This window comes from Alligator sinensis, unplaced genomic scaffold (assembly GCF_000455745.1).
Source record: "Alligator sinensis unplaced genomic scaffold, ASM45574v1 scaffold334_1, whole genome shotgun sequence".
NCBI classification, from domain to species: Eukaryota; Metazoa; Chordata; order Crocodylia; family Alligatoridae; genus Alligator; species Alligator sinensis.
The window spans coordinates 1,008,222-1,022,901 of record NW_005842572.1 but is presented as its reverse complement, the minus strand read 5'-3'; the positions used below and the strand labels follow the sequence as shown (position 1 = coordinate 1,022,901).

The window sequence follows — 14,680 nt, the reverse complement described above, 5'->3', positions numbered from 1 at the left end:
GGCCATAAGTTGACTGAGAGTAGATTCAGGCTAGATATTGGGAGACGCTACTTCACTGTCAGGGCAGCCAGGAGCTGGAACCAACTTCCGAGGGAAGTGGTGCTTGCTTCTACCCTGGGGGTCTTCAAAAGGAGGCTAGATAGACACCTGGCTGTGGTCGTTTGACCCCAGTACTCTTTCCTGCCAAGGCAGGGGGTCGGACTTGATCTGCTCGGGTCCCTTCCAACCCAACCAGCTATGAATCTAGTCCAACCCCTGCTCCAGCTACATCATCCCAGCCAGGGCTTTGTTTTCCTGGGTTTTAAAAACTCCAAGGATGGCGACTCCACCACCTCTCTGGGTAACCTGTTTTTTTTGTTTTTTGTTTTGTTTTTTTTCCTAATATCTATCCTAAACTTCCCCCTGCTGCCACTTAAGCCCATTGCTCCTCAGTGGTGGTAGATGGCAGAACAAGAACAGCCCAGCTCCATCCTCTTTGCAGCCCCCCTGCAGGGAGTTGAAGCTGCTATTCAATCCCTGCTCACTCTTCTCTTCTGCAGACTCAGTAAGCCCAGGTCCCTCAGTCTTTCCTCATGAGCACCAGTCTGTTGTAAACAAGCCTAAATTTATGCATCCATTTTAGCGCACAGATTTCTTAACTAGACTCTTACTCCCGAGTATTACTAGAGTGTTGAAAATCCTTAGCAAAAAACAAATTCTTGAATGTTATTATACCATTGTTCAGATCTCGTTAGTCTTGCCAGCCTTGGCTTCAGTCAGCAAGACGTAGCTCAGTCTTCAAACCTGGCAGTCAGTAGCTTGCAGCAACCCCTTTGAGTTAAGTTTTTTTCTTCTCTAGTCTTGTAGCCAAGCTGCTGGCTTGGCTCCATTTAGACTGGGGAACTCCATCCTCTTCTGGTTGGGTTTTGCCTAGTCTGTTCAAACCTAATGGTCCGACCAGTGCAAACCGTGTGTTGCAGCAGGGGAGAGTGGAAGGCATTGTGTTGTGCTCACAACTATAGTCATTCAGTATGTGCTCGGCCTCTGAAATGAAAGGGATTTTCAAACTTCAAGCTAGAGGTCACAATGCGAAGTAAATGTTACAGTCAACATGGAGGCTAAAGGGCAAGTCTGCTTAGCTTTAAGAAACCAAAACGGAGTTCAGAGCTTGAACCAAACCTTCCTTCTTCCCCTCCGACTCCCTGTGTGTAACGCAAGCTGGCAACGCAAGCTGAAACGAGAACACCTGAACTGCTGTATAGAACTGAACCTGAACGTATGTGGAAATACCTAAAGTTGCAGCAGGGTTCAATTGACCGCATAGCCATGGGGGCTCAGGAATTAGTGTCTGAAAACTTGTCTTGAATTTCTCCCAACATAATTTGGTCCAATTCCAGCCTATATGTGCTGCTTCCTTTCTCCTCTTGTTGACTTGAATTGAAGTGGGTCAAGGTCCAGTTCTGTGGTTATCTGAGTTGTCAGTGAAGAGGGATCTGTGCCCCTGCACATGCTAATTGTAGGCTGATGCTTCTGAAAAGTGGGCTCATTAATCATTTCCAGGATGTGGATTCTTGATTGAATTCGGTGAGTGTTGTAGACAGAGCTGTTCTGACTTCAGCTACAGTCATAGCGCCATATCCAGTCTTGGCTTTTCTCTCTGTATCTGTTTAAAAAACAAAAAAACCCAAAAAAACAGCGCACCCTGTGCAACACCGGCTTTGCTTCATGATTTCTGAGCGTTTCATTGGCATCTTGGTAGTCCTTTTGATGAGGCTCTTTTAAAGACCGAGTAGCTAAATTAAACTTTAAAGACAGCAGAGTTGTGGAATGCTTTTTTGTGGACTTTGAAGCCCGTGAGTGGAGCCCTTCTTTCAAGTGTCATCAAAGCTGCACACTGTCTCAACCCTATCGGCATCCACCTTCTGCGGGCTCCTGTGACGTGATCCCATCCATGTGCAGGTGCATTGCAAATCAGGCCGCAGGACACACTGTAGTTCAGTGGGAACGGAAACAGATGGCCAATCCAGGGATTATTGCACTTCTCATCCTCCCACTGTGGCCAGGACCAAATACACTTGCTATGTTCACTTAAAACCCTGAATAGGCAGATGTCGAGATGATTTACCCTCTGGGATGTTTAATTAATCTTTAATAGTTGAAGGCTAGTTTTAAACTCGAAGCACATCTTGCTTCCAGTTCTTTTCAGCATTAGTTGCCAGAAATCTGGATGTGCTTGTGTTGACATAAATAATGCATCTCCTTTCTCTTGTTCTGTTTCGGCATCAGTAACAATGTGGCAGCAAGTCCTTCAGCCTGATGTACATTTTATGGCAAAAAAAAAAATACTGGTTTCGAATTTGGTCACCTTTCCAACTCTCTGACTGCCCCTCTTCTTGCTGGGATGTGAGAACAGAAGCTCCCTCTCTGCCTTTTTGTATATCATTCCCTGTGTTATCCATGTCCCCTCCTGGGTAGCCTTTCAACAGCAAATGATTCATCTTTTAGTCACTCTTCTATACCCTTCGCTGTTCTCATTATGTTTTTCTGAAAAGTATTTTAGTTTGGCTGCAGTATCTTTCTTGAGATGAGTGGCTTGTTCAGGCCACTCATTGTCCTTAAGGAGAGAACTGAGGTATATGGTGGCCATAATGTTCTTCATCCTGTCTTTGACTTCTGACATCCTTTGTGTTTTGTATTGCACTACTTGCAAGCTGTCTTGAGTCAAGGCGTCACTATAGCGATGAACCTGAAGGAAAGAGAGAACCCTTACATTTTCATAGAATTATAGGAAAATAATGGTCGGGAGGGACCTCCAGTAAGTCGCATCTAGTCCAACCCTCTGCTTGGAGTAGGACCAGCCCCAACTACATCATCCCAGCCAAGGCTTTGTCTAGCTGGGTCTTCCTCCAAGGATGGAGACTGCACCACCTCTCTGGGTAACCTGGTCCAGTGTTGTACTACCCTCCTAATGACAAAACTCTTTCTAATAGCCAACCTCAACTTGCCTTGCTGCAGCTTGAGCCCATTGCTCCTTGTCCTGTCATCTGTCCCCATAGAGAACAGCCCAGCTCCATCCTCTTTGCAACCCCCCTGCGGGGAGGTGAAGGCTGTTATCAAATCCCCCCTCGGTCTTCTCTCCTGCAGTCTAAATCAGCCCAGTTCCCTTGGCCTCACCTCACAAGTCAGGTCCTCCAGCCCCACAACCATTTCCACTGGACTCTCTCCAGTTTGTCCACATACTTTCTGTAGTGGGGGATCCACAACTGGACACAGGACTCGAGGTGTGGCCTCCCCAGTGCTGAATGCAGGGGAAAAATCACTGCCCTCGATCTGCTGGCAACGCTCTTACCAATGCAGCCCAGGATGCTGGTAGTCTTCTTGGCACCAAGGGCACACTGCTGGCTCCTGTCCAGCTTATTGTCCCCTGTCACCCCCAAGTCCTTTTCTGCAGAGCTGCTGCCCAGACAGTTGGCCCCAGCCTGTACCGGTGCAAGGGATTGTTCCCTCCTAAGTGCAGGACTTTACACGTGTCCTTGTTAGACCTCATGAGATTTCTTTTGGCCCAGTCCTCCTATTTTTCTGGGTCACTCTGAATCTTAGGCTTACCCTCCAGCGTATCTACTACACCCTTCCTCCCCAGCTTGGTATCATCCGTGAACTTGCTGTGGATGCACTCCATCCCATCTTCCAGATTGTTAATGAAGAGATTGAACAAAGAAGGTCCCAATACCAACCCCTGGGGCACTGCACTTAATATTGCCTGCCAGCTAGACATTGAGCCATTGATTACTACCCGTTGAGCCTGATGATCCAGCCAGCTGTCTATCCATCTTACAGTTCATTCATCTAACCCATACTTCCTTGGCTTGCTTGCAAGAATAATGCGGGAGACTGTATCAAAAGCTTAGCTAACTTTCTTCTGTTCAGGCTAGCTTTTTTTTTTTCTCGCTCTTGCCCTCGCAGAGCACAGGACTTCCCCTGCCAAATTTTAAAATGTTACCTGTTGGAAGTGGATACTCTGACTTAAAAAAGAGAATAAATTGCAAAATGCTAAAATAAAAAAGTGCAATCCCAATGTCTGCCTGAATTTAGTTTATAGCAGGGGCGGGCAATTATTTGAGGCAGAGGGCTGCTTACCGAGTTTTGGCAAGCCATCGAGGGCCACATGACAGGCAGCCCAGGGCAGATTAATATTAATTTTCTAAATTTTTTAGGGTCCCTGTGGGCTGAATAGAATGGCCTGGTAGGCCGCATCTGGCCCCTAGGCCGCATTATGCCCACCCCTGGTTTATAGGGTGAAGACTGAATCACTTCTAAGAGATGGGCAGCAAATATGTTTTGTACAGAAGGCTAAGTCCCTGTATAACTACATTGTAATCAGAAATGGAGTGAAGTCTAGGGCTATGAGAGTTGTGTTCAGAAAATTTAAGGCAAGAATTCTTCAGCTGAACTATTTTATGATCGTTTTCCAGTCAGTTTGCTCTTGCATTATAAAGTACTGGTGCTTCTTGAACTGCCAGACCCAACTCTGGCTTAATTCCATTATAGATTAGTAATAATCTTGGTAAAAATGAATGAAATAGAAATGACAACTGTACACTTCAAGACTTCAAAGAAGTTGCTTTTCCATCTTGGTTTCAATACTACTTTTGTGTTTTTAAAGCATTTGGTGAAACATTGCCTTGGAGTGTGAAGCTTGCTACTGGTCTCTTCTTCCTTGTGTTGAAATTTTGCTTCAGATGTCTCTTTATACAAAGCCAGAACAGTGCATTTTTAAGAAGACACTAGAAATAACAAGGAGTTTTTTGTGTGCGCGTGTGTAATATAGCATAAATATATATTATATTTTAATGAAATCTTGCCTGGGCTTTTCAACGGGGTTGAGTCACGTGGCCAACTCTCCCAGTTCTTGTGGCTATGTATAAAAGGACAAAAACACAGCAAGCCAACTGAAAATGTTAATATTCCATGTTTCTTTTTGTTTATCAGAGAATATGCTGTTAATGAAGTTGTTGCTGGGATTAAGGAGTACTTCAATGTAATGCTGGGAACTCAACTGCTGTACAAATTTGAGAGGCCCCAGTATGCTGAAATCTTAGCAGATCATCCGGACGCTCCCATGTCCCAAGTCTACGGTGCACCTCATCTGCTACGACTCTTTGGTAAACACAGTGCCTCCCTGCTTCCAAGTAATTTAATCATTTTTTCTTTCCGTCTTACTGCCTGAAATTCACCAATATCTGAATTTGAATGAGAAAATGAGTGAAATATCTAAACCAATGGCTCAAGTCCATCCTTACTTTGCTCATATGAAAGGTTTAAAACATCAGCTCTGTTCTTCAAAATCAAGTGGATTTTCCACAACATAATTGTTTAGGCAGGAGAAGGAAGAATCTATTGGAGGCTTGGGATTTTTAGGATCATGGGAGATCAGGGCTGGAGGGATGTCACAAGGCCCTCTAGTCCAGCCCCCTGCTCGGGGGGCCGACTAAATCATCCCAGCCAAGTCTGTCCAGCCTGCTCTTGAAAATTTCCAAGGGTGGAGATTTGCACAACTTCTCTGGGCAGCCCGTTCCAGACCTTGACCACCCTCAGAGTCGAAGTTCCTTCTGATCTCCAGCCTGAATTTCACCTGCTGCAGCTTGCTTCTGATGCAGTCCCCTACAGCCACAATTTCAACATCCTTGTGTATTGAAATGTGCTTGTTTAAAGCAGTCTGTTGGCCTCCAGAGGGGTGACGCTGTTCTCTTTTTTTTTTTTTTTCATCGAAACAGTGAGGATCGGAGCTATGCTTGCTTATACGCCCCTTGATGAGAAGAGCTTGGCTTTGCTATTAAATTACCTGCATGATTTCTTAAAGTAAGTACAACATTTCATGTCTGATTACAGTATACACCGAAAGCCTCTCTTTATGACTGTGACCCTTTAAGCACAAGTGTGTGTGTGTGTGTGTGTGTGTACACGTGTGCTGGGTGGGGGGGATTGCATGCTGCTGTTGTCAGACTAACGTTTGATTTGTGATGTGCACTAACTTATGAATAATTAGCAATTTAGAGGTAAGTTTTAAATTACTCAACTTGGAGGTAACTTTAATGTGCAGCAGCCTCTTACAGGTAGGCTTTAAGGGATGAAAATTGTTTTCTTAACTTCTTTGGAGCTGTTCAGTTTTTTCAAATTTCAGTATGAATTATTCATAAGTAGCAGACTTGAGCTAAACTGTTAAAGATTTCAAGTGTTGGAAAAACGTTTCATTTTTATGTTCTACCATACTGTCTGACAAAGGTTGTCTGGTTTATGTTGTAAGGTTACTCCTCTGCAGTAATATGACTTTACTCAATAGATTTGTGCTGGAAACTGCTTTGGGACTCTTGTCTATGCATTCACTTTCCTATCATCACAAATCGTTTGCAGTATTTTTTCTATTGAAGATGCATCACCTCTTTGGGGGGGTGCCATTGCTGAAAAGAGCAAATGTTTCATGATATCTGAAAGGTACCATGCTTTTGAAAGGAGAAATCATCAGAACAAGTTTGGGAAGGAGTCAAAAACAAATGTTTGTTTCTGCAAAAACTGCAGCGGCTGCTAATTCAGGCCACCTCTGTCAGGAGGGTCTGTTTTGAAATTGGTAACGTACTATTATTGTCTAAATGAAAAATCTTTGCCCTTTGTATTGTATGTGGCACTTGTAGGGGCACCAGCAAAAGTTGCACTGCATTGTATAGGAATAAGATACAGACACTCCTTGTACAACTTATTTAAGTAGGCAAAGCAGACCTATTTTTTCTTCTTTTTTTGCCTCCCCCATTTTCAAGAGGGGGGGGGGGGAATAAACACCGAGAGCTTAGATGACAGCTGACCTGAGTCCACACAGGAAGCTAGTGGCAGAGTTGGACCTGAACCTAGACCTCTCAACCCAAAGCGTGCCTGAGCTGCCGTCTCTCTCTTCATGAACAGCTCTTTGCTAAGAAGAGCTTAAGTTGATTTCTGTCTTGGTCCATTGCACAACTTGTTGACCTTAAGACTGTTCAAGATGATGATGATTATTGTTAGCCCTAAATGAAAAGCCAGTGTGCACTTTTTAAAAAGAGCCTTAAACTCAACATCATTGAAGGATGGTGAGACTTGGGCTTTGAGGCATTTGGAAGCTTTAAAAATTTTTTACCCTATCCAAAATCTTTTTAACATGGGATGTGAATGCACAGTCTAAAAGTAGGGATTTTTCTCTGTTCTCATGAAAATCGTGTCAACTGCTCTTAAGTGTCGAGCTCACCTACAACTTAGCTCTGATTCTTTTGAGTTGTGAAAACCACAGGGGATTCATTCATGATGGTGAAGGGCTTCACCTAATTATGGCTTATGCATTGGAGGCCCATTGAGGGATCTCCTGGTTCCTGGTGTTACACACGTGCTTATCCCCAGTAAATGCACGGGCAGGACTTCCTTTTAGTTTTCAAATATCCCTTCATCTGCTGGAAGCTCTTTCTTTCCTGCTTTCCTTTTTGTTCCTTGACTTAAAGTAATTGGTCTTTCTTTGTAACACTGTCATGAAGAACAGCAAACTGACTTAATTCTGTATGGGAAGGAAGGTAGTACAAAAGCTGTTGGTCACCAGTCCATGAGGCTTCAAATAGTGATTGTAAATGAAGGGGACACAGTGGTAAAAGAGCCTTCACTGCTTAAATCTGTGCTTTCTACTTCTGTGTAACTGTGCGTGTGAGAGAGAGAAAACTATTAGGTTTGGGGAACACTTTGCCTATAATGCACCAAATCTCTGCAGTGTCAAGATGAAACTTCCTGAGGTCAGCCCTTTACTTGGTCTAAGCAGAACTGTTTTTACCATGCTTACCAGTAAATCTGAGAACTAAACAAGTGGGGTGTTTGATACCCTTGGCATCCTTCATAGGGCCCTGAGTAGCCCCCCTTTTAAAATTGTGGCATCAAGACTCATGCACATTATCTGCTTTAAAGGGGCAGGGGGAACTGCTGCTTGTGAGCGCACATCAGCTGTTACTTGTGTCACTACAGGATCAAACAGCTAAATTGTAAGTTAAAATGCTTTAAATTTGACCCTTAATGAAGTAGAGGTAAAGGGGTAAGGAGCAGTCTTGCTACACTTAACATCACTACAGAATCACGCAGCGTTACCAGTTTATTACATCTGTCTGTCCCCTAAAGTAGTCGTTGGGCAGTAATACCTGAGCCTACCTTCCAAAGATGGCTGGAGCATCCACTCGGAGGATGCCCTATTATCCAGTGTTGTTTTGTCTGTCTCGTAGCTTCCTTGGCACACTGAGAACAATATTTAGTTAAATAAAATTGGAGGTGGCGTGTGCATCTTCTTTTTCCCTTCTGCTTGAACGACTGGCAGACTCCAGCAGAAGAATGACACTTGATATTGTAGCCGAACCTTGAATTCAGATTTTCTCTCATCGTTGGAGGCCTTGTAATCCTCTCGGCGCTCGTCTGCAGTCAGGGTTGCTTGACAGGAATATGTCACTATCGAGAAATGGATGTCAGTGTAAGCTGTTGAGAATTTCTCCTTAATCATTGGCTTTGGACAGCCCAGAGCACTGCCGAGTTGAGTTTGTGCTAGCCGATTACTGTCAGACTTGTACGTCTGAAATTCGAGATTGAGATTTTTTGGATATACAGGCTTCTGAATCTCTGGCTTCTGTATGAGACGGAGTAAGACGGCATAGGAGTGCAACTGGGATGCGCTAGGATCTAGACAACGCAGTGTTCTGATCTCTGAAATGGGTCTCTTTTGTTCCTAGGTATTTAGCGAAGAATTCGTCAACGCTGTTTAGCGCCAGTGACTATGAAGTAGCCCCACCTGAATACCATCGGAAAGCAGTATAACGCCATGCTGGCTTATAACGCAGTAACCATTGGGTCTCTAACTGTACTGTCTCCTGCCACACTTTGTTCTTCGTTTTTCTATTGCACATGTCCCTGCTGCACAGATTATATAAATCTGAGTGAATAAGTGGCGTGCGTGTGTGTGTGTGTGTGTGTGTGTGTTTGTGTGTGTGTCTGTGTGAAATGAACTGACACTTGTGAGTTTTACTGTGTTCTTCTGTCTGTTCTGAAACCAGCTTGGAGACGGCTCTAAGAACCCGTCGGTGACTGTCTACGCATCAGTCGAATGCAAAAAAAAAAAATGCAAGTGGGGTATTTGTTGTCTGAGCTGCTTAATGCTCGTGTTTTGACACCCAAGACTTACCTAACTAATCTACATCCTTACTCGGTCATGGTAAGCCCCGACTCGCCGGGGGTGAGATGCTACTAAGTCTGACTTCCGAGCCCATTTCCTTCCCCAGTGTCTGAAGTAAAACAATTGTTGGTCCATAAATTTTATTCCTAGCCTAGGTGGCTGAAGGATTGTGACTTTTTTTTTTTTTTTTTTTTTTTTGTATTCTAACATAATGGCAAATAAACTAATGAAATGTTGTATCTTGAGTGTTCTGGAAATGTTTTGTCTTTCAAAGAACTGTTTTACAAATCTTCAAATAAAGTTTGTTTTTTTTTTTTTTTTTAAATTTCAAATGGGTGTTTAACTTTTATTTCATGATTTGCCTAATTGGAGCCTGTTTTGTTTTTGTTTTTAAAGTCAAGTGCTCAGAAGTGGTAAATGAAATCCCTGTCATAGTCAGGGTTTTCAGCATAGAAAGCATAGTTTCTGATTTAAGTTGAAACAGGTTTGCAGTTGCTGTGTTTAACTTGTTTTAGCCCTCTGTACTCCTAACTGAAAGCAGGTGGAATTATGCATCATTTCGTGCTTTTATTTATGAAAACCAGTTATCTGCTGTTCCTCAATGTTTTTCTGAAGGACCCTGAGAGTTTTGGAAGACTTTGGTCAGTAGACCGAGGTGGTGAACAGAGAACCATTGGTCCCAAATGGGGGTCTTTTTCAGAAGTCCTAGGAGGCCGCTTAGTGCTATAAACAGCATTCTCCACTAGTAAATGAGCATCATGCACTTGAACTTGTTATCTTGTAATTCAGCAGATTTCCTTTTGGTAGTGAATAATTCAGTGCCTAGCTACTGATAAGGCAACTCTGATGCACTTGGCTTTTATATCTACCTACCCAGAGTGGGAATAGGTCGTAGACAAATCCATGGGTGGACAAAATGCTGTATATTTATGACTCTACTCATCACAACAGCCCTCAATTCTTGAATAACAGAGTAGTTTCAGGTGGTGTGCATAAAGTCACAGTTTGTTTTGCACAAGATGCTGCTCTTTTGCTGCTTTTACATGTTTCTTCTGAGTCCAAATACTGACTAAAATTAACACTGACGTGTACTTAAGAAACTCGGGTCAAAGACATAACTTCTTGGTGCTTGTGATGGATTTGGATCAATCCTGTCTGAAGCTGCACAGAATCGCAGACAGTTAGGGGTGGAAGGGAGCTCAGGATCACATCTAGTCCAGCCCCCTGCTCCAAGCAGGACCAGCCCCAAATACATCATCCCAGCCAAGGCTTTGTCTAGCTGGGTCTTAGACACCTCCAAGGATGGAGACTGCACCACCTCTCTGGGTAACCTGTCCCAGTGCTGTACTACCCTCCTCGTACCTCTCTGGGTAACCTGTTCCAGTGCTGCACTACCCTCCTCGTGAGTTTTTCCTAATATCCAACCTCAACTTCCCTTGCTGCAGCTTGAGCCCATTGCTCCTTGTCCTGTATCTGCCCCCACTGAGACCAGCCCAGCTCCATCCTCTTTGCAGCCCCCCTGCAGGGAGGTGAAGGCTGCTATTCAATCCCCTCAGTCTTCTCTTCTGCAGAATAAATCGTAGATTCATAGATTCAGGGGTTGGAAGGGACCTCAGTGGGCCATCTAGTTTGACCCCCTACCCCTGGCAGGCAAGAAAAGGGTCACCAAACCTGGGATCATGTGCTCCCAGCCAGGTGCCTGTCCAGTCTCCTCTTGAAGACCCCCAAGGATGGGGCGAGCACCACCTCCCTTGCAAGCCCATTCCAGATCCTGGCAACCCTGACTGTGAAGACCTTTTTTCTAATGTCCAGTCTAAACTTACACTCCAGTAGCTTATGGCCATTGTTCCTTGTTGTTCCAGGGGGTGCCCTGGTAATCAGCCCAGTTCCCTCAGGCTCTCCTCACCAGTCATGTCCCCCAGCCCCACAGCCATTGTTGTTGCCCTCTGCTGGATGCGCTCTAATTTGTCCACATCTGTTCTGTTGTGGGGGGCCCACAGCTGGACACGGGACTCCAGATGTGGCCTCCCCAGTGCTGAATAGAGGGGAGGAATCGCTGCCCTTGATCTGCTAACAGCCCTCGTACCAATGCAGCCCAGGATGCTGTGGGGAGGAATCGCTGCCCTTGATCTGCTAACAACCCTCGTACCAATGCGGCCCAGGATGCTGGTAGGCAACAAGGGTATGCTGCTGGCTCATATCCAGCTTCTTATCCACTGTAACTTCCAGGTCCGATATATGGAGTGGAAGAGATGAATAGTCTGATCTAGTCTCTGAAAGTGTTCGCTATGCATAAGAATAGCATGCTCTAGCTGTTGGTGAAATGGCTGGCACGCTAGGCAACACCCTTCCCTTCACCCCTCTCCCCACACATCCCTCTGCCTGCAACTAGCTTTTCATTTTGTCCTTAGTCTATTAACCTATTAGATGGAGCCTCATAATACGAAGTTTTTAATAGATCTTTTCTTGTTCTGCAGCCCTGTGAGCTTCATTGCAGAAATGGAGGGTGCGTTTCCATGCCCATGTTCTCGAACAGCATCACTAAGTAAGTGGGGGAAAAAACCCTGGTTGAAAGAGTAATTTTTTTTTGTATAGCAGTGAGAAGAGACTCCTGTTGGAGTTTGAGGACTGAGCCCTCTCAAGGCTGCATTGTTGCTGGCTTTTGTGAGGCTGAATCACTTCCATGCATGTGAAAGTGATTTTTTTTTTTTTTTAAATAGGCTTTTTAAATAACCCATTTGTGGAACGTGATAACATCCAAGTCAGGAGAGCAACTCGGATTGTGTAGTCCATTAAGGTTGCTCTCTGTAATGGCTTTCTGGAAGCTATTATGGTGAGGATTGTTGGTGACCTGGGCTGCTTATAGCACGGCTTTGGGCAATCAGCATTTCCTGGTGTGAATGCAAAAGGGCTAAATATCCCACCGTGGTGTTTGAGCCAAATGAGCTCAGTTGGGTTCTAGGTGCAGACCTGAGGGGTGGGGAGCTGGAGTTGTTGCTGAAAAGGGAAATGCTCTTACAGGGTCACAGTGGGGCTGCCCGGCAGTACAAGCTGCCTTGTGCACACTGCGATTCCTGTGAGCAAGCTTGGCCTGGGCCTTTCGAGTATTGGATGCATGGCTTTCATAGATTTCATAGACATTAGGGCTGGAAGGGACCTCAGAAGATCATCGAGTCCAGCCCCCTGCCCAAAGGGCAGGAAGTCAGCTGGGGTCATAGGATCCCAGCAAGATAAGCATCCAGTTTCATCTTGAAGGTGTTCAATGAAGGCGCTTGAACCACCTCCGGTGGCAGGCTGTTCCAGACCTTGGGGGCTCGGACAGGAAAGAAATTCTTCCTTATGTCCAGCCTGAAACGGTCTTGTAGTAGTTTGACTGTTCGACCTAGTCGCTTTGATGCGAGTCCCCCGCAGGCTCAGCGGGACTTGCCTTGGGAAGGGCAGTACCAGGACTCGGTCGTGTGTTGCTTTCTGCTGATGCTTGGTTATATTCATTGCTCCCCTCCCCCACTTCCATTACACACGTTTGCTTTTATCTGTGCAGCTCCCTGTTGCTAGGAACAGCCACGATGTTACATGGCAGCCTTTGCATCCAAAGCTGGGCAGTGAATGCGGTGCAGGTACTGCAGAATAACTTACCCAAGTTTTATGCTGTAGTAAATGCACTCCTTAGTAAGGAGTGGACATTTGACCAGTTCTCCTAGGCTAGCTGCCTGCAGCGTGCTGTGTTATAACTCCCGCCCTTTAGGTAAGCAGAGGAGCCGATTGCATGATGCAAACGGCTACCTTGGGTTAAGGTTGATAGGGGGATGGACACAACGCTTATTCCACAGTAAATTACCCAGGTTTTAATTGCTGCCATTTTTTCAGCCTAACTGCCTGGGAAAAGAGACTTGCACTATAACCAAGCTGTGTTGGGTCTGTCCCACTGTTACGATGGAGTAAGGCAGCGCTAGATTCAAGGTTCTCCTCATTAGACTCCAGGGCTCCCTTCAAAAAGGCCAGTTCTTGGTTTTCACTCACCCTTTGACTGGAAAAAATACTAGATCAGTTCTTCTGTGGCAAAGAGCTCAGACCACAACAGGACAGAATGGGTTTGACTTTCTGGATTTATCTTGTGAATCAAGTGTAGGTGTTGGCGCACCTAACAGCGCGAATGTTGCACAGTTCCCAGTTTTAAAGGATTTCACGGCACCCTGGTTGAGAACTGGGGTAAACCCTGCAACACACCTGAAGCCCTCTGTGCCTCGCTGCTAGGAGCGGAAACCTGCAGGAACAGCATTAAGCTTGTCAGGTTGGTTTGATGAACCAAACATTTTTCCTACCTTTCCTTCAGTGCATATGAGCTCTGCTGCTGGAAGAGTCTGGGGTTTTCCTCTCATTGCATAAATCACTCTCTAGCAGCAGGCTGCTTTTTGGGTGTATGAAATGTCAGTCAGTTATGATAGTCCTTAGGCAGGTTTGCCGGGAGGGTGGCTCAGCTGCAGCACAGATCCAGCATGCTTTCCACAGGACAAATGAACATGGCTTTCCAGCCCTCCTGAGGACACCTGATATCACTTGGCTCAGACATGAGTTAAGAAATTGGTGTTTTTGAGGAGAATGCCAGGTTCATCATCACAAGGACTGATGATGTGTGATCACAGGGACAACGGGACATAGCAATGCCTGGGAAGCAGGGTTTTCCCTGCTGGCTGCATCTGGACCTCTAAGCTGAGGACTAAGTATGTCATTACAGCAGAAGCTGAATGAAAAATAGGGTTAGAAGGGACTCAGAGGTTCAGCCCCTGCCCAGAAAGCAGGACCATCTCTGCCTAAACCAGACTAACTCTGGGCAAATGCTTGTCTAGCCAGCATTGGAAAGCTTCCAAGGATGGACATTGCAGAGCCTCTGTGGGTATTTGTTCCAGTGCTAAACAAGTTTTGTGGTAGGAATGACTTTCTCAGTATCCAACCCTGCTCCCTCTGCTTGCACTTGAATGCCCAGCGCTGCTGCTGGGCACATGACCAAGAGGGAATAGTTGGCACAGCCACTCTGAGGGGTCCGCACTTGAATGCCCAGCGCTGCTGCTGGGCACGTGACCAAGAGGGAATAGTTGGCACAGCCGCTCTGAGGGGTCTTCGAGTTTGCAAACTGCTCTCTCTACCCTTCATCCACCATCTCCCGGGCAGGTGGCAGAGCCCATCTCTTCTCAGGCTATTAAGGAGGGCATGAGCTGCAGGCTGGTGGTTCCTGTGTTCACAGTTGTTCTTTGGGGCATCTTTAATGTTACAGGTGCCTACAGCATGAGATGGGATCTTTTAGAGCACTGTCATGCACTCGAAATGGGTAAACCAAGGCCCCTGTTTTAGAGTGCGATGGCATATGGATATGTGTATAGAGGAGGAGAGACCAAGGGAACAGCAGAAATTTCTCGCGGAATGGAAATAACGACATTTAGCAATGATGTTTGTGAGCTGCTATGGAAATGGTAAGGGGGACCTGCTGAA

At 45.5% G+C, this 14,680-nt stretch overlaps 1 protein-coding gene and 1 long non-coding RNA gene across 10 annotated transcripts in view; both read left to right on the top strand.

Annotated features, from left to right (window-relative positions):
• MORF4L1 (mortality factor 4 like 1) overlaps positions 1-9,465 on the top strand; it is a 39,170-nt gene extending 29,705 nt beyond the window's left edge. For 2 of the 6 annotated variants that reach the window (XM_025214213.1, XM_025214212.1), the window contains 3 exons: positions 4,969-5,168; positions 5,754-5,838; positions 8,754-9,454. In XM_025214213.1, the coding sequence (XP_025069998.1) occupies positions 4,969-5,168; positions 5,754-5,838; positions 8,754-8,838 (370 nt within the window). In that variant the 3' untranslated portion in view covers positions 8,839-9,454. Of the gene's footprint in view, positions 1-4,968; positions 5,169-5,753; positions 5,839-8,753 lie in introns of all 6 variants that reach the window. The other 4 variants (XM_014524081.2, XM_014524084.2, XM_014524082.2 and 1 more) reach the window with 4 other exon arrangements.
• A 3,003-nt stretch (positions 9,466-12,468) lies between these two features.
• Positions 12,469-14,680, top strand: part of LOC112551708 — a 20,796-nt gene continuing 18,584 nt past the window's right edge. For all 4 annotated transcript variants that reach the window (XR_003096021.1, XR_003096019.1, XR_003096020.1 and 1 more), the window contains exon 1: positions 12,469-13,484. This is a non-coding gene — a long non-coding RNA (uncharacterized LOC112551708). The remainder of the gene's footprint in view (positions 13,485-14,680) is intronic.